Here is a 19,587-nt window from a genome sequence, read left to right as displayed (position 1 = left end):
TTCCACAGTCAGCAAAGCTAGCAGTTATTTAGTAATGTGGCATTCGTGTCAAGATTCGGGGAGCTGTTTTCATACTTTCGTCACTGATCGTAAAAAAATTAGCATTCTTCAGTGTGCTGACCTTCTATGGAGCGGCTTGAATGATTTTCTGATGGTCCACGCCAGGCACCACATTCAGGCCACATTCCCAATGCCGTGTTGGTTCCCTCTGTGCAAAGTGATTTTTTTTTTGTGTGGCACCAACACGTAAGCAGTCTTTTCTTGTTGTAAGTTGTGAGGTGGGACCTCCATGAATTGGACTTTGTTTGTCCATCACGTCCCACAGATGCTTGATAATAATGAAACCTTGACCTTGATCTTTACATTTACAGCATTTACCAGACGCCCTTATCCAGAGCGACTTACAGTCAGTAGTTACAGGGACAGTCCCCCCCCCCTGGAGACACTCAGGGTTAAGTGTCTTGCTCAGGGACACGATGGTAGTAAGTGGGATTTGAACCTGGGTCTTCTGGTTCATAGGCGAGTGTGTTGCCCGCTAGGCTACTACCACCCTACGCTAGATCTTGATTTAGACCTTGACGTCTAGTTCCATGAACCATTTCTGAACGGTTTCTACAGTTTCCATGGTGGGATTGACATGGCCCAAGGTTTCCCTGGAGAACGTTGTGCAGAACACACACACCTTTGAGACGGGTGGTGCTGCTGAGTCATGGGACAGTGTGAACAGGCTGTGAAACGAAACAGGAACCTGAGAGCTCGGGACGTTCCCCAGATACAGCGCTGAGCTGAGCTGAGTTAACCCGGCCTGCCTCACACACACACACACACATTTACACTGTGGGCAGCGGTGGAGGTTGGAGGGATGGTTTTCCCATTCAAAGCCAGTTCTGCGTTCCTCTTCCTCTTCGTCGCTGTTCTCTCCTCAGACTGAGAGTAGAGAGAAGGACGGAGCCGGGGGTGAGACAGATGCAGACAGACAGGCCGACGGATGGCATGCAGCTGTGGTGGGCGGGGCTCTATCCTGTCCCTGGTATAACTACGCCCTTCAACAATGCACACTATCTGGAGCTTGCTGCTTCCTCTTCGTTCTTTTTTTTGCCGCACACACACAGAATCTTTTTTAAAGATCCGACGTGACTGACAATTTATCATTCATAACTTTGTGTGTGTGGTTGTGTGTGTGTGTGTGTGTGTGTGTGAGGATTGACTCTACACACTCCCACACTGTCTAGAGATGTTCTGGAGATTCGCTGAACTGCTTTCATTTTCAAGAAAGCGCCAGAGACCAGAGGCAGACAGACCAAGTGAGAGGAGGAGGAGGAGGAGTGGAGCTGTCAGCTGAGAGAGGTGGAGCGTGAGAGATTATCCAGGCTGGACGGAGAGATGGAGGTGTGAAGGGGTGTTGATAAGGGATGGAGAGATAAAGGACAGGAAAGAACATTCCAGAATTTTGTTCATCTTTTTTTTTTTTCTTACCATCTGCCCTCCTCGAAGACGCGATTAGAGCCCGTTGGTCGTCTTATTCCGTGTCCCTCCTGACTGAATGTAGGTCTGACGCTGTCTGCTCTCTCTCCCTCCCCCGGGCGTCTCTCCTTTTAACTCCCCGCTCAGAGCCGCGCGCTGAAACGCACCGGAATCGTGGAAAATTGCCCCTCCCGCCCCTCGCCGTGCGGGCTGTTATCTGTGATTAGAGGCGGCGCCCCGCTTGGCTCAGGGCTCCGCATGTTTGGCCCTCGGTGAGGGTGTAGGTGCCGGAACGAGGGCCCTCTGCACTTCTAGGAAACTGTCCCATGATGCCAAGGAAGAAACAACAAACGTCTGTTTCACACCAGAGCATCGTCATAAAACATTAATGGGTCCGTTGTGTCCATAAAAATTCGTATCACACGCAACAAACCAATCGTTTGTTGTCAGTGTAAAACGTTGCGAGGTGACGCATACCCGCGCTCGAGGGTCCGTGTGATGCGTACGTGGCTGATAGAAGTAGCAGCTGAAGAGTAGTCCTCGAATAGGGTGATCTTATACGATGTCGATCGACGATTGTGATGCTTCTTTGTGATTGTGAAGTGATTGGCACAGCACACGGTGCACACAGAGAAATTTGTCCTCTGCATTTATCCCATCACCCTGAGTGAGCAGTGGGCCGCCATGACAGGCACCCGGGGAGCAGTGTGCGGGGACGGTACCTTGCTCAGTGGCACCTCAGTGGCACTTGACAGATTGGGATTCGAACCAGCAACCTTCTGACGAACCGGCAACCTTGATTTTTGTGCATTCAAATGATGGCTGCAAAAATCAGGTTTTGCAGGTTGGGACGCATGGTGCTTTTAATGGAATAAATGCATTTGCAGAGGTTATACATTGTTATTAATAATATTTATTAATGGCTGTCACGGCGACAAAGGGACTGTTTCGGCTGTTGGGCAACAACGCCGTTCCCTCGTATGTCAGGCGAAGCGCAGATGCTCGTCACGTTTCTATGTACTTCAGCACACAATGCGGAGGCGGAGCTGTTCATAGCGAATATTGTTCCTTTGTAAAGAAAAGGAGTAAAGCTTGAGAAGGAAAGATGTTAAACTCCTTTTTTTTTTTTTTTTTTTTTCGATTGACGTCACTTAGGGACCCACACCTGAGACAATAAACACACACACATACGGCTTCACCGCCTCCCAGAGGCAGAAGAATATTTTTATCCCGCATACTTCCCAAATGCTAATGAAGTGAAAGACGTTCTGCAGCATGCACGGATACGGAATACACGACAAAGATGACTTGCCCCGATTCGGAAGCGTGCCGCAGCGCTAATGCACCCTGAGTGTGTGTGAGGGGCGCTGCATAAGAATTCCGCGATTTCTCGTACGGAGGTGGAGAAGGAACGCTGGCCTCACGTTGAGAAGACGTATTCTTGGACGCCATTTCTCAGCAGTCGCTCCATAAAGCTGTTCCAGACCGCGGAATTCTTTATTCCATAACCACGGACAGATGAAATGGCTACTAGTGGTAGAAAATATATAACTTCTGATGCTTTAGTTTACAAAATGACTGTCAGGTATCAATGCATTTCGTGGATGGTGCATTTATAGATTTTTTCCAGTGAATGTCAGCTGATGAACCACTCATGCTTTTAATAAACATATGTAATCACGTACCAAAGCACAGTGGATATGAATTTGGAATATGAAATACGTAGCTCTATGTTTCATAACATAGAATATACTGTGAACACAAAGTCGGTTAGTCACTGGTAATGCTAATTCTACCCGTAAAATCTATATATTTTTGTCACATTCCTAAGTCTAGGGGGTCTAAGAAACGCGACAAGGGTGTGGAGAGGAGGACGTCCACTGTCACACACACACACAACCAAACAAATCGTACAAACAGTGCTTTCATTTACAGTGAGCTAACAGGTCCAATAAAACGGCTAACCAACATTAAAACAGCCTAAAGGAAGGGACGGTCCAGCGGGGATAACTCAACATGCTAACTGGCTAACAAAGGGTTAGCCCGCTTTAGCAAAGCAACAAGATACAGGAATGAGATCTCCGTGGACCCTGGGGACCTCCCAGAAGAGTAAGGGCCTAGCAGACTCTGGGGACCTCCCGAACGCCATCCGAGGTCTCTTTATATAGGTGGTGGTGACCAATAGGCCGATGGTAGGAGGAGCTGGTAAGCTTCAACTCCTCCCACTAAGTCAACCTAAAAGAGACAGGACACAAAAACACCGCCAGCCACACAGAACACATAACAATCGTACATGAAATTAAAGCAATGAAAGAAATGAAAGCATTCAGCAATGCACAGCATGAGTCTGTGGGAATTCTCTAGAAGGCTTCGCTTCATTGAAAGAGTGTTTGAGGCTTTCGTTGTAGGCTAGTTAGCATGTGGAAGGGGGTAAGTGCTAGTAAGTACTAGTTCAAGTAGACGCGAGAGCTAGCCAGGTCAGAAAACCAATCGTCGTCTGTTGAGCGCAGATCTCGCAACGCTGCCCATGTAATATCACGGAGGGATTGCATCCGTGTCTGTATACGTTCCGTAATTTTTTTCAGTACATGCGCAAATACCGATGCAAAGAACGCAGGATACAGACCAGGGCCATACGTACGTACATACGCATGGTTAATAGCAAGTATATTTCTGCCTTAAGGTGCTACGGTATGTTGATATTGATCTTTAACGCTAAACACGGTCGCTAAAAGGGCTGAAAAATGAAATCCCATTTGATCTCCTCTTTTTTTTTGTTTTTTGTTTTTTTACCGGTTTGAACATGCCAGCAGGACTTGGTGTAGCTGGATGCTAGCGCCGTACAATTACGGCCCATGCGTTGTGCCGCTGAGACCAGGATTTGGGAGATTAGGCATATACCGGATTAACACATTTTACCACGTAAAGATCCGCGCTCGTATGTTTCTAGGCCACGATCGGAAGGTCCATGGACAAACGTGACGAAGCCTTCCTTCACGCAGCATTCCGCTCCCTTCGTCGCTGCGTTTCTCTTTACGCCAGATTCTCTCTCTCTCTCTCTCTCTCTCTCTCTCTCGCTGGCTTGCGGGTTTAAATCCGCCCATCTGGTCCTGTCCTGAGGCCATGATGAGGCGACTGGCATTTAAGCACACACACACGAATACACACCAGCCAGTCACATAGTCAGTATTCATAATTTCAAGTCGTATATTCAGCCCATGTGATTTTTTATAAAAAAATATATATATATAAATTAATAATTGTCTTGTTATGGAGTGGGGGGGGGGGGGGGGTTGGATTTTTATGTTTTTGCTTTTTTTTTTTTGCCGAGCCGGAGGGACAGAAGGGAGATTTGCCACTGGGCAGGGGGATTAGTCGACGTCTCAATTCCGAAGCTGGATCCAGCTGCTGTTGTTTCCTCCACGCCACTCGGGAAGTGTGTCCACGGCAGCGGCAGGAAGCCTGCCGGATCCCTGAGGGGGACGGAAAAGTCACAGAGGGAAGGGGCAGAGAGGGTGGAGGCGGGGCAACTGGGAAGAGCGAGGGGGACGGAGAATAAGACAGGATGTCCGCCCTGAAGAGATTCGTCACTTCCCACGACTCGATCGGCGGAGACAATGGCGCTTTGACTTTTGTTTTTTTGTTTGCTGTACATCTTGCATTGTTAGTGAGATGTTGTTTCGCATTTTGTGCATTTTGGGACCGTGACGGGAATTCTGTGGTACTTGAAAACTTTGGATAATGTGCACAATTTCTTTTACTCATCAAAAAACAAACTGCATTCTAGGGCCTGGAGATGCAAAAATAGCCGAGTATAAAAAAAAGTGGCTTTATGTAACAATGGCAGTGTCTGCCAAACTCGGCCTCCTGCATCGCTGCATGTTGCGTGTGTGGGACGAGGAGGTGCACCCTGATTTCACGTTTTCAAAATCACACGAAGATCAAGATCATTTCAAAGTATCTTACAAGAATGACAGGTACAACAATACTAATAATTCCAGTGTCTGTTGGTGTAGGGATAGTGCAGTATATGGGATAACTGTTATATCGTGAGAATCCCATGGGTTTTTTATTATGTAATTTATAGATATATTAAAGTGGAAAAACGTATAGTCCTACGTAAGCGGTGGAGCTTGTTTCGTGCGTGACTGTAGCAAAAGGCATTGTTCTTCTCCGCTCTTGTCATGCCCACATGGCAGCGGCGACCTTTGACCTCGGTTACTCAACACCGCCCCTGCATGTGCCAGAGAGAAAAACAGCGCGTTGGTACGCCCCCACGCCTCCCACCGCACCCGGGCACCGGGGCTGCTAAGCAGCACCGCCACACACTCCTACGATCCGCTCCAGCAACATGGAAACGTCAAGATGTGTGTTGTGTTGTGTTGTGATGTGTTGTGTGGTTGAGGGTAGTTGCAAATATAGCAAATATTATTGCAGAGCATTGCAAATATTGCAAGTGTACAATGAACCAATATGCAAATATTGCTAACAAAACCAAATATTACACTTTTATGCTTTAGGTTAAAGACATAAAAGTGTAATATTTGGTTATGTTTGCAATATTTGCATATTGGTTCATTGTATACTTACATTTACATTTACATTTATGGCATTTATCAGACGCCCTAATCCAGAGCGCCTTACAATCAGTAGTTACAGGGGACAGTCCCCCTGGAGCAACTCAGGGTTAAGTGTCTTGCTCAGGGACACAATGGTAGTAAGCGGGATTTCAACCTGGGTCTTCTGGTTCATAGGCGAGTGTGTTACCCACTAGGCTACTACCACTTGCAATATGTGCAGTACTGTGGTCTGTAGCAGTTGCTAAAAGCATTTCACTGCATATCATAACATATATGACTGTGTATGTGACAAATAAAATTTGAATTTAGTTGAGTATGGTTGAGTATGTACGTGCATGTGTGTCCAGGTGTTCGTGTGTGTGTGGTATTTTAGGTGTGTGTTTGTGTGGTAACACAGTTGTCTGTGCTGGTACAGTCCAGGTGTGTGTGTGTGTCTGTGTGTGTGTGTGTGTGTGTGCTGACACAGTGTAGATTGGAGCTGATGTAGCTCAAAGAAGGTTCTGGAAGGACAGTGTCTCACTCTCTACATACCTGTCTATCTGCATGCACGTTTATCCTCACCGTGTGTGTGTGTGTGTGTGTGTGTGTGTATGCTCACACGTTCCCAGATATTCATCCATATTGCGCGTTAAGTGTGCATGTGCATGAGTCATTAGCCTTTTAGATCCTCTCCGCTTTATATCTTGATGGACCAAAACCCATCAAACACACACACACACACTCCCTCTCAAGCTCGGTGCTCAGCAGCCGTGACAGGTGACCTTTTGTGGAGCGCGAGTGGGATGGCCGGTTTATGTCTGTTTTATTTATTAATTTTTTTATGTCTGGTTCAGATTCTGCATAGATTTGATAGTGTAACTAATTAATCACACTTTTTGCGTAAATTAAAAGTAATTTATCGTGATTAATTAAAAATTTTATGCCATGCTGTGTATGTAAACTGCTATGTTGTCACATTTACATCATTTAACATTTGTCCAGAGCGCCTTATAATCAGTAGTGACACGGACAGTCCCCCTGGAGACACTCAGGGTTAAGTGTCTCGCTCGGGGACACGATGGTAGTACGTGGGGTTTGAACCTGGGACCTTGTTCCTGTCAACTTCCTGTTGTCATCAGAGGACCTTTTGCAACTAACCCAAGGGACAACTAAAGGCACCCATTTAGAAGGACTATCTACTGGACCAACAACATGCCAATATAAAAACGAATAAAAACGTTTTTTTAATGTTTTTTCAATGTTTTTAAAAATGTACGTTTTCTGCGTAAATTTAAATAAGGCCTAACGACTGGTTGCCAACAGACATTCCCACCATACGGTGTTCATTTATGTTAACAGTTCGTATATTTTAACGATGAACATGTCTAATTTGTGGCCGAAATCTTGTTAAAAAGAGGCACTTTATGCTTTTATCATTACATTAGTAAAAACATGGACTTTACACCACAGGATGCTGAGGCCACTCACTCACATACACACACACACACCCCGCTGAGCCTGATGGAGGGGTCTGGAAGGTGTCGCCTCACATCAGCACCTCTAACCGCTGACGCGCCAGCACCCAGCGCCATATTTACTCTGTCAGGGAGCTGCGTGCGTGTTTGTGCCTCTCTGTTGTCGCTGATATATGACCTCTGGTTTGGAACCGACACGTGTTTTTTTGTGTTAAGCGCTGCTGTTTTTTTTTCCGCAAACCTTTTTAATACTCCCGCGCTCCAGGTTTAAACTATTGGTTATATTACGCCTCTGACCAGTTTGTTTGTGTCGTAGTCTCACCATAGTAACAATTGCAGAAGGTAAAAAACATTCAATACCAGCTTCTCTCCACCCCCCACCCCCCCACAAAACTCCCATGCCAGTTCCCATGGTAACAGAAACTGAGGCCAATTTGGCTGTTATAACCCGATAGTGATATCCTATTCACACGGTGGCCCTCATCAGAGAGAGTTTATCCACAGCGGGCGCCACGATTCCCAGCATGCCCCGGGTCCTTTGCCAGACATGATAAAAAGTGAAGTGAAGTGATTGTCACTTGTGATACACAGCAGCACAGCACAAGGTGCACACAGTGGAATTTGTCCTCTGCATTTAACCCATCAGCCTTGGTGAGCAGTTGGCGGCCATGACAGGCACCCGGGGAGCAGTGTGTGGGGACGGTGGCACCTTGGCGGATCGGGATTTGAACCGGGGCCGCTTCCATAACCGCTAGGCCACCACTGTCACATGAGCGCCCCCGAGTTTACAACACTGGTCTCATGATTCGATTACGATTATTGGCATATTGGAGCGTCCACGCAAACATTCCGTTTTTCAACATTTCTAACTGTTCTAAAGTCACTGTGTCATAAATCTTTATTGCCTTTAAGGTGCAGTTGACTCAGTGTGAGTCATATAGTGAAAGACAGACTTAAATAACAAACAAATTCAATAGTGGTACACATAATATATTCAAATGACAGTGTAATAAGTATGTAAAATATACAAAAATCTAAATTGCACTGGATTTTTACAGTCTATTGGACCTAAAGGATTGTGATGCACTTTGGGCAGTGGCGGCCTAGGCGGTGAAGGAGTGGCCCCGTAATCAGAAGGTTGCCGGTTTGAACCCCACACACTGCTCCCCCGGCGCCTGTCAAGGGTGATGGTTAAATACAGTGGACACATTTCGTTGTGTCACCGTGTGCTGTGCTGCAGTGTTTCACAATGACAATCACTTCACTTCCAGATCCAGGTGTGTGCGTGTGTGTGTTCCTCAGATTTTTCTCGCCTTTGGTTCATTCGCACCGTGAGCTTTCACACCACTGGGGGGGATGGAAGTTAGAACTCTGCTCCGTTGCTAAGCGATCGTTTCCAGGCTGAAAAGCGAAGCCTGGCCTGGTCTCCATGGCAACGTCAGCGGCGTGAAGGGTGAATGGAGCTCGTGTGGACCGAGGTGCGGGTGGTGGGGGGGTTCACAGACACTTATATTATTGAGACTGTCTCATGCTCTCAGCCAGGGTAGACAGAACAACACACACACACACACACACACACACTACTGTAGGTCCCCAATCTCACCGGGCCAACACAGTGACATCACACAGATCGTGTGACTGAGAAATACAGATTTTAAAAGCACGGTTCACAGAGGTCATGGGAATATGGCGAGGGAGCAAAGCATGCTGGGAAATGCTCTGGTGATTAACGCTCTTATGGGAGCTGTCCTGGTTATTAATGAACTTGTAACCTTCTTATTGTCTGACTTACGTATAGAAACTAAAATAAAAAGGTTGTATTCATAGTTGGGGGTCCTGGTGAACCAGAACTGTTCACTTTATCGTTGGTAACATGGAAGCGCGTTGTAAAGTCGCTCTGGATACGGCCGTCTGCCAAATGCCGTAAATGTAGATGTAGTTGAAGTTGGTTCTGACATCTAATAACACGCTAACAGCATGTTCAGCGGCGTTTTACGGTGTTCGGCGGTAGTATTACTGTCACGCCGCACCCAGACCTGGAACTGTGAGGAAAAGCTCCACTTCCGGTCCGTCCCCGTATTCCGTCCCTGCCGATATTCAGGCTCCGGTCGTAAGGGAACCTCTGTTCCGAGATCCTCCCGGTGAAAGAACGTGCGGCACACACCGGTTTTACCGACTCTTCACCCGGGAAGCCGCGGGGGGTCAGGAAACCCCAAAAACGGGTCCCAGGGGCGCGGCCGCACCTGCCGCCGCGTCCAGAACACACTTGACAAAAATATGTGTTAATATATTTTTGTGAGTGTGTCTCGACTGACCTAAGTGAACAGTCGTTTGTAAGTGTGTGTGTGTGTGTGTGTAAAGCACTGCGTTAAGTGAACAGTCGTGTGGGAAATAGAAGGGTCTGGAGGCCGGGGGGTCTCTTGTGCTGTTTTGTGTGTGTGTGTGTGTGTTTTGGGTAAAATTTTAAAGTTTAGTCACGGGGAAGAGGGGTTGCCTGGGACCTCAGCCGGCCTTGACACCCCTCTGTACACACACACACACACACAGACAGAGCAGTCAGAAGACAAAAGAGTGCTTGTGTCTGGGAAAATGTGAAGGACAGAGACGCAGTGAACAGACTCTTCTCAGGGAGAGAGAGAGAGAATGGAGAAGGAATGAAAAAAGGGGGGATTGGTGGTGAAAGAGAGAGAATGAAGAAGGAATGAAGGAATGAAAAAAGGGGGGATTGGTGGTGGAAGAGTGAGAGAGAATGGAGAAGGAATGAAAAAGGGGGGATTGGTGGTGGAAGAGTGAGAGAGAATGAAGAAGGAATGAAAAAAGGGGGGATTGGTGGTGTAAGAGAGTGAGAGAATGGAGAAGGAATGAAAAAGGGGGGATTTGGTGGAAGAGTGAGAGATGAATGAAGAAGAATGAAAAAGAGGATTGGTGGTGAAGAGAAGAGAGAGAGAGAGAATGAAGAAGGATGAAACAAGGGGGGAATGGTGGTGGAAAAGAGAGAGAGAATGGAGAAGGAATGAAGGAATGAAAAAAGGGGGGATTGGTGGTGGAAGAGAGAGGAGAGAATGGAGAAGAAAGAATGAAAAAAGGGGGGATTGGTGGTGAAAGAGAGAATGGAGAAGGAATGAAAAAAGGGGGGATTGGTGGTGTGAGAAAGAGTGAGAGAGAGAATGAGAAGGAATGAAAAAGGGGGGATTGGTGGTGGAGAGTGAGAGAGAGAGAATGAAGAAGGAATGAAAAAAGAGGGATTGGTGGTGGAAGAGGAGAGAGAGAGAAGGGAGGAATGAAACAAGGGGGGATTGGTGGTGAAAGAGAGAGAGAGAGAATGGAGAAAGAATGAAAAAAGGGGGTGACTGGTGGAGAAAGAGAGAATGGAGAAGGAATGAAGGAATGAAAAAAGGGGGGATTGGTGGTGGAAGAGAGAGAGAGAATGGAGAAGGAATGAAAAAAGGGGGGAGTGGTGGTGAAAGAGAGAGAATGGTGAAGGAATGAAAAAAGGGGGGATTGGTGGTGAAAGAGAGAGAATGGAGAAGGATCGAGTGCGGCCTGAGCCATCAGCAGCGGCCAGGCGCCACGGGCCGACCTCGCAGTGGCGCAGCGGTAGAGCGGTGGAATGAAGGGAATGTGGGACTGGAGAAAAACCAACAGACGATAGATGGGTGGAATGAAGGAGGGAGACTGTCTGTAACGTATCCGGCAGCGTACAGGGAAAGTGACGTGGTTGTGGAACGCTGCAGCGCAGCACATGGTGATACGCAACGGAATGTTTGGGAAGAAGTTCGAATGCGGTCCAGTGCAATATGTCCCGTAAAATAATTTCCACGAATGAAATAATGTACGTAGATAATGTATGCACTGTTGCAAAGTTCAGGAGGGAAGGATTTGGGACCATTGATCACTTCTCCCTTCCCTCTGATGTCTGTGAAAGAGTGTGTGTGTGTGTGTGTGTGTGTGTGTGTGTTTGTGTCCCTCTGCTGGTGGGATGCTGTAACTACAAGTGGCCTTTTTTAGGTCACCCGTCGGCGAAGCGGTGTAGCAGTGTTTTATTTATGACGCGGCTGCCTGGCAGTAACGCGACGTGAGGTGTGTGTGTGTGTGTGTGTGTGTGTGTGTGTTGGTGCATGCGTGCACGTTTCTTTCTCTGCTCTCTGTGCGTGTAAATTAAACACTAAAGCTAATGCATGTTGTGCCAGGACTGTGCCGGCAGCGTGCAAGGCCACGTTTGAAAAGGAAAGCAGAGCGCCACACCATCTGATTAGATTCGTCACCTCGAGCGGCGGCTTGGGTAATTATTCCAAGCAGGAATTCGTCATTATTATTATCTGTTCTGAACAAAAATACGTGCAGCGCCTTCTCCTCCGGTTGTAAACGAACATCGAACAAAACAAAAAACGTTATACGGTTAAATTATACGTTTGAATTTTTTGCCAATATCTGGAGGGAGGTGAACGCGAAAGGTTTCCAAAAGGGTCGCGTGCTCCTGGCCCACCAGGGGGCACCAATTCACTGTTTTCAAGAAAGTGAAAGTGAAGTGATTGTCACTGGTGATACACAACAGCACAGCACACGGTGCACACAGTGAAGTTTGTCCTCTGTATTTAACCATCACCCTGAGTGGGCAGTGGGAAGCCTTTACAGGCGCCCTAGGAGCAGTGGGCAGTGGTGGCCTAGCGGTTAAGGAAGCGGCCCCGTAACCAGAAGGTTGCCGGTTCGAATCCCGATCCGCCAAGGTGCCACTGAGCAAAGCACCGTCCCCACACACTGCTCCCCGGGCGCCAGTCATGGCTGCCCACTGCTCACTCAGGGTGATGGGTTAAATGCAGAGGACAAATTTCACTGTGTGCACTGTGTGCTGTGCTGCTGTGTATCACATGTGACATTCACTTCACTTCAGTGTGTGGGGACGGTGCTTTGCTCGGTGGCACCACAGTGGCACCTTGGCGGATCGGCAACCTTCTGATTACGTGGCCGCTTCCTTAACCGCTAGGCCACCACCGCCCTACAAGGCCACCGCTGCCATCGTCTCCCCAGACTACCGCCATGTGTTTTCCATTCCTGTGCAGTTAGTGTTATATACCGGCTGCCTTGCCTTCCCCAGTCCTTTGTCACCTGTCTGCTGTGTTGGGTCCTGTTGTCACCGCGTTTTGGCCAAACGTCTGAAAGATGTCATTTCAACGTCAAACACCTTGGTGGGACAGTTAGCTAATAGCTAAAGGAACATTTACATTTTTAGCCAGCAGAAGTTTCTAAGTACCTGATCTACTTATAGATCTTATAAACATCTCCATGTTTTCCACCACGTCACCACGTCACTGCCATCGACTGCCAGTCGGTTTTTACCGAGCTCTCCTTCTCCCTGTGGCCTCGTGTTCTTGGTTTAATATCTTCCAAGTCATTGCGAAGATATTTATTTTTAAAAGGAGGTTCTGATGGGTTTGCTGGATGTCACGCCTCGTCCTCGTCACTTCTCCTGATTAAGTTCTCCCGCCATCTCTGTCTCCCTCAGACCATGTCGGAGTACACTTCTTTGCTCAGCGACCTTTCGGAGAACATCACCAACGAGGACCTGGAACAGCTGAAGTCAGCGTGTAAAGAGGACATCCCCGAGGAGGAGAGCAACAACATCACCTCCTCCAAAGAGTGGTTCAACTACCTGGAGAAGAATGACAAGCTGGCCCAGGGTAAGAGTGAGAGTCTTGATGAAGGGGGTCACCAGCCCTGGTCCCGAAAAATGTTCTAGTGGGGTGGTGGTAGCCTAGTGGGTAACACACTCATCTGTGAACCAGAAGACCCAGGTTCAAACCCCACTTACTACGTGTGTGTCCCTGAGCAAGACACTAAACCCTGAGTGTCTCCGGGGGGGCACTGTCCCTGTAACTACTGATTGTAAGTCGCTCTGGATAAGGGCGTCTGGTAAATGCTGTAAATGTAATGTTCTACCATGGATGATTCAGCACAAGAGCCTAGTATGGAGGTGAAATTAGCCGCGGTACGCCCAAAATAACGCAAGATAAGTGACCTTCACGACCAGGTTTGGTGACCACTGAATTAGTGAGTGCCAAAACACGCAGCTTTATTTGATGTCCAGTTCATGAAATTTAGAAACAAGTCAGTGCCTGTGTCCACATCAGCCCAACAGAGTAAAAAAACTACAGTATATCTGTGGTAAATAGGCCATTTATAACATTTACACTTGCAGTATTTATCAGACGCCCTTATATCCAGAGTGACTTACAATCATTAGTTACAGGGACAGTCCCCCCCTGGAGACACTCAGGGTTAAGTGTCCTGCTCAGTGGGAACCTGGATCTTTTGGTTCATAGGCGAGTGTGTGGCCCGCTAGGCTACTACCACCCTATAAAGAGTTGCTTGTTTCATAAGTGACGTTTTGGGAGAAATTGAAAACTTTTTGATCAGCTCTTTTTACCGGATCTTAATAAAGTTATTAAAGAAATTTTTAAAAAGGACTCTGGTGATTGGCGCATGTGAAAATAATAAAATTTCAAAAATGAAAAAGGAAAGAAGTCGACTCATAAGATGACAAAACTTGACAAATCACTTATTATGGTGCTAATTTATTGTAGAATAGTTGTGTTCAGTGTCACGTCACCAGGGCGGCTTTAGATCGACGATGTGTGTGTGTGTGTGTGCGTGTGTGTGTGTGTGTGTGTGTGCGCGATGTGCGAGCGGAAAGTGAACCCTGGTCTGCCCGTGCAGATAACCTCTCCTACATCGAGCACATCTTCGAGATCTCGCGACGGCCCGACCTGCTCACCCGGGTGATCGAGTACCGCACCACCGTGCTGAAGATCTCAGAGGACGACGAGATCGACACCAAACTCACGCGCATCCCGTCCGCCAAAAAGTACAAGGGTATGGACCACCGGATGTTCGTCAAGCGATGGCTACATTACGCCTACGCTGTTTATTCTAACGGAGACATTTTACTGTTTGCTTTTTCTTGTCTTTTTTTAATCAGATGTCATCCGTCAGCCATCGGAGGATGAGATCATCAAGCTGGCCCCTCCCCCAAAGAAGGTGTGAGGTCGCCTCATCGCCTCTCAACCCCGAAGCTCCATCTCATCTTCTGCCCCTCTCCACTCAACACCCCCCCCCCACCCCCATACACCCCCCACCCCGCGTCCTACGCCAAATAACGCACTAACCGCCACTCGACCAATCGGATCGTCTCAGCGCTTCGTCCCTACATTCGGCTCGTCTGAGGCCCCGGGTGGAGCCCATGCCCAGTCACAGACTGCAGAAGATCGTTAATGTTCAGCCATGGAAGGAGGTGTGTGTGTGTGTGTGTGTGTGCACTAGCAAGCATTTATATGTGTGCGTGCGTGTGTGTGTGTGTGTGTGTATTGTCACCGCGGCCGTATTGAGTTTGCAGACCCTTCGCTTGCAGTTTGGGGCCCAGAAGCCTACGGCGGCGTTGTTTTCCCTTTACCTACCGCAGATGCTGGATGAAAAAAGTGGTTCAATGTCTAGTGAATTGTTTTATTTTTTTTATGGTATTTGTTACAATGTCATATGAAAAACATGATTATTATATTTTGTAACATTTATATTCTATAATTTCACCCATTGTGATGAACAGTAACAATGTGACAAAACAGGAAATGTCGTAAATTTTACCCCGGTGTGTGTGTGAAGGTGTGAGATATACACACACACACACATACACACACACACACACACACACACACACTGTGGTTGCGGCGCCTGCTATCTAACCACTTGGACCTCGACCTCAAAACCGTACCCACACATAACGCTCCTTCCTGTTTACCAGCCTCGCGGTGACGTAGGTGGCCGAGTCAAGAAAACGGGACCAGAAGACTTGTATTTCACCCTTTAAATCCTAAATACTAGTACTAATACTAATAAGTGTTTGGAATCTTAGAAATGATACGAAGATGTACGTTCGAAACGATGCCCACGGTCGCCGTATTTGGCGTGCGGATATAATCGCCGCGGTCAGACTGTTGATATGATGTTCACTGTGTTTCTTAAGCCAGCCTAAAGAGACTGTTGCTTTTTGCTGTACTGTGGTGTGCGTGTGTGTGTGTGTGTGTGTGTGAGGTGGGATGGGGATGTGGTTGCCAGGTTGGGAAAATAGGCTGCGATCGCACCGTTGCTGTAAGAGTTCCATTCCTATCACCTGCGTCAAATATGCCTAAAAACTGACGTTTTTTTCTTCTTTTTTTTAAGGGCCGTTCTTGCTTTTGGCCCCCTTGACGCCCCCTTTCTTTCTTGCCATTCTCGTCGGCCACGTACTGCTTGTAGTGTTAACGTCGTGTGAACTTGCATTTTTTATTTCGTGCACCTCCTACAATCCAGTGCATTCACACAGAAAGCAGAAAAATCGAATCTGCCAGAAAAGGTGAAAGGTCAACAGGCCGACGGTTCCTACTGACCCCTCCCCTTAAAGCCCCCTGGAGCTGGCGTGACTCGCGGCTGTTGCAGTGCTCAGGTTTTATAAAGTGCGTGAGTGTGCGTGTGTGTGTGTGTGTGTGTGGGAGAAGGAACGGAGCGTGACTTGGGGGCTTGTGGCGGCGCGTGGGCAGAGGAACCGGTGGATTCAACCGCTATGAACTCTGGGCCACGTCCAGTGGGCAGCGGGGGTGCAAGGTCGTCCTGGAGTGCTGCCGTGACGCCGAAGCACCTCGACAATTCTCTCCACATTCCCGGAAAAACGATCCCAAAGATCCTTTTTCACCAAGGCGTTTCTAAAGCAGAACCCCGACCCCCCTACGGCCAGAACGTTTCCAGTTGTCGTCTTTTGTGCGTCTCTATTTACGTATCGACCTGTGCGTTTCGGTGTTTGTGCTGAAGTGACTGATATTTTACCCGTATACGTTCTGGTAGCCGATGGCCTTTGTCACGGAAACTGTGTGTTTCTTAGTACTTTCCAAGAGGATGAACCTCCTTCTTAATGAACACTTTCCATTTTTTTGTCCCTCATCGATTGTTTTGCACTGTGATCGTGTTGACTTTTTTTAATCCCAGTTCTCCGAACAACGTAGATGGACGATCTGAACCGACACTGCATGCTGACATCTAACCATTCACCCAAAATTAATCTTGTCTGGTTAATCGACATTTTGCAAATACACTGCCCCCACTGGTTTGGGGTGGTACTGCGTCCCAGGGGGTATTTTGTGTCAAATGTGCCCAGTTCTGGACGATTTCTAACACTGTGCTTGGTTGTTTTGAGACACAATGCTACGCTAGACTGTTTAAGGGCTCTCCTCACTTAATACCGCTCCACAATAAGTCAACGGCAGAGATGCTAGCGCTATGGGGTGGGGGACTTTGGGTCCCTGATGTCACCCAGTCCTGCTGACTCCGGGAAGACCGTTGTTGTTTTATACTTTGTCTTCTGTCAGTTCCCAATTCCACCCGCCCGCCGGTGGCCCAGACTCTATGCACACACCTCGAGTGGGACCTACGCCGTGGACACTGTCGCTCTCAGCAGGCGCCTTTCAGTCATTTATCCAGTCCGTGTAACGTGCAACCACCACTAGGGGGCACACCCGACTCCCTTCTGGATCGAGCCCTGTCCTCCCTCCCCATTTTACAAACAGAAAAATCATATTTAAGAAGAAAGACAATGCACAGCTTGTCGTGTGACCCTGCTGCACCACATTACCATCTGTCTCAAAATTTGTCGAATTGGATGTCCAAGTTTTTCAGTACATATCAACTCCAATAATGCTGCAAAAAAAATGTGTAAAACTGCTAAAGATTTTGAACTGAGGAATCACTTGAAATATTTACTATTTTAGAAGTTCTAATTCACGCTAAACCAAACGACATTACGTCTCTATTGCAAATAGAGCTGCATTGAGTATTTATACCAGGCAGGTTATACAGTGAAGGTTTTAACCCATAATTTCTTTTTTTTTATTTAGTTGTACATATATATTGTAAATGTATATCAACGTGTTCTATGGTTATTGATTAATTTATTTAATGCAATTACTTTTTTGTTGTTTTGACTTTGTGCATTCAGATATGTTTTATTAACTGGAAAGGAACACCGGCCTGTGAATTAACCAATGCAACACATTTTCCTTCTGTATTTGGTGAACTGGGACACCGGATTCACAAGTCCGGCACCCTCCGAAGGGTTTTCTTTTTTCCAACATCTGATGTATTTTTTTATAATCTGTGCTGTTCCTTTTTCCTGAATAGTTATGTTTGCATTATTGTTACCGCTTTTGTTATTTTGTGAAATATGATCATTTATGGGCCACTGGGTATAAAAGCCGTAGTCCTTTAAAATAATGCTGAACACAAGCCCACATTCGATGCGATTTTTTTTTTTACATTTTCTTTTCAACTGTTCAGTGTCTCTGAGTGCCCAGGTATGGAGGACAGATTGAATATGCTTGGAATCTTCTAGGATGGTGGCGTCCCGGTGCGTTGTAGGTGGTGACCCTAGTTGGGCAGTCAAGGGGACCGTGTCAGAGTTCATGTCTGGACACCCAGTACCGAATTTAATTTGACATGATCTTTGCACGCGCAACAAAATCTCAAAGTCTGCGCTGTTCTTTTGTTTGTTGGTTGGTTTCAGGAAGGTTTCGTGCACTTGACTCTGTTTGCTTCTGCACTGATATGCAGGACGGAACTCGGGCGTGGCAGGGCGTTCCTTGTTGAAGGTGTTGGTTTTGTGGCATGGGCCAATTCTGCGGGGAAGTGAGAGAAAGGTGGACGAGAAGGTGGAAGTGAGATACGCTTTAATGCTGCAGCACATGTAATCTGACATCCACTAAACAGACATAGAAGATCATATAAATAAATAAATATATATATATATATAATTCTATATTTTATTAGAAATGAAAGTTTACATTATGAAGCTCCCACACCAGACCATACCAGTGCCAACTTTAATTTGTTCATCACTAGACTTATGGGGGGAAAATGAAGGATGAAAGACATCTTGAAACGAGTAACAGTCTGTGTATTATAATTATTTGGTGGTGGATGGTGGCAGGGCCTAGAGTTGCTACTGTGTGTGTGTGTGTGTGTGTGTGTCATTTCGCAGTAGGGAGCTGTGCCGTGCTTTGAGGTGCCAAGCGTGGAGTGCCGTGGCTTGTGAAAACGTGACGTGGAGCTGAATGTGCAGTGCAGTTCGGGGCGTGTCCCCTGCGGGTGAAACGCCGGAGACTCGGCCGAGCCTTCGGGTTGGAGGGAGGAAGCTTCTTGGATTGTTTCAGCGCATCAGATGTGAGAAATAAGCTTAAGTTTAGTTACGTTGATTGGCCTGATTGTTGCCATTCAGTAGCTGGTCCACTCTGAACCAATCAGATTCCTTTTCTGACTTGTCTATGACAGTAAATTGCTTTGAAGGAATAAAAAAAAATAAGGCACTCTTTCAACTTACGTGTTTTTTTTTTATATATATACGTATATTAGTATTGTACAAACTTAACAACAAAATGACATTCCTTTTGGTTGCCATTGGCTAGATGCTGTTATTAAGGTTTATTAAGTTTTATTTAGAATCAAAAAGAAAGTTAAAGGGTTTTATTTTGCAACTACAGCGACACAAGAAAACCATTGTATAAAAGACAACATGTATATTAAATATGCCTACAGACAAGGCTTTTATCATGACTAAACTGAAATGATGCCATTTGTCATTGTGCTAAAAATGAATATAAATATTATATATTAAAATATATTTGCTAACCTATTGGACTGTGTGACGCCATGGTTTATTTTTCTTCTTACTGTCGCTGCACTTAAAGTCCAGCAGATTCTACTGGACTGCATTCTGTGATCTAAACAGAATAGATTGTATGTACAGTAACAGGTACAGTATTTTGTGCTGTGCACTACATTCACGGGTACTTGTGTTTGCATGCATTTGACAGCACACATCCCAGGCAGCATATATAAGTGCTCAGAAGTGCCTGTAAGTGAATACATTGAGATGATGCTTCACCAACTGTCAGGTAACACAATGAGGACCAATGCATTGAACCAATGCATGGAAGTCAGCATGGAAAAGTGCAAACATGAATACTTCCAAAAGAGGAAGGGCATCATCATTCACTGGCTGAGCTTGCCAGACACCA

At 46.6% G+C, this 19,587-nt stretch overlaps 1 protein-coding gene across 4 annotated transcripts in view; it reads left to right on the top strand.

Annotated features, from left to right (window-relative positions):
- The window catches only part of pea15 (proliferation and apoptosis adaptor protein 15), a 36,400-nt gene that overhangs the window by 3,389 nt on the left and 13,424 nt on the right, over nt 1-19,587 (top strand). For 3 of the 4 annotated variants that reach the window (XM_028986514.1, XM_028986498.1, XM_028986506.1), the window contains 3 exons: nt 13,002-13,176; nt 14,213-14,368; nt 14,475-19,202. In XM_028986514.1, coding sequence (XP_028842347.1) covers nt 13,005-13,176; nt 14,213-14,368; nt 14,475-14,539 — 393 coding nt within the window. In that variant the 5' untranslated portion in view covers nt 13,002-13,004 and the 3' untranslated portion in view covers nt 14,540-19,202. Of the gene's footprint in view, nt 1-13,001; nt 13,177-14,212; nt 14,369-14,474; nt 19,203-19,587 lie in introns of those variants that run through there. The other variant, XR_003750307.1, reaches the window with a different exon arrangement.

Source organism: Denticeps clupeoides, chromosome 1 (genome assembly GCF_900700375.1).
Source record: "Denticeps clupeoides chromosome 1, fDenClu1.1, whole genome shotgun sequence".
NCBI classification, from domain to species: Eukaryota; Metazoa; Chordata; class Actinopteri; order Clupeiformes; family Denticipitidae; genus Denticeps; species Denticeps clupeoides.
The sequence above is the reverse complement of the archived record's forward strand: the minus strand, read 5'-3'. Positions and strand labels throughout refer to the sequence as shown.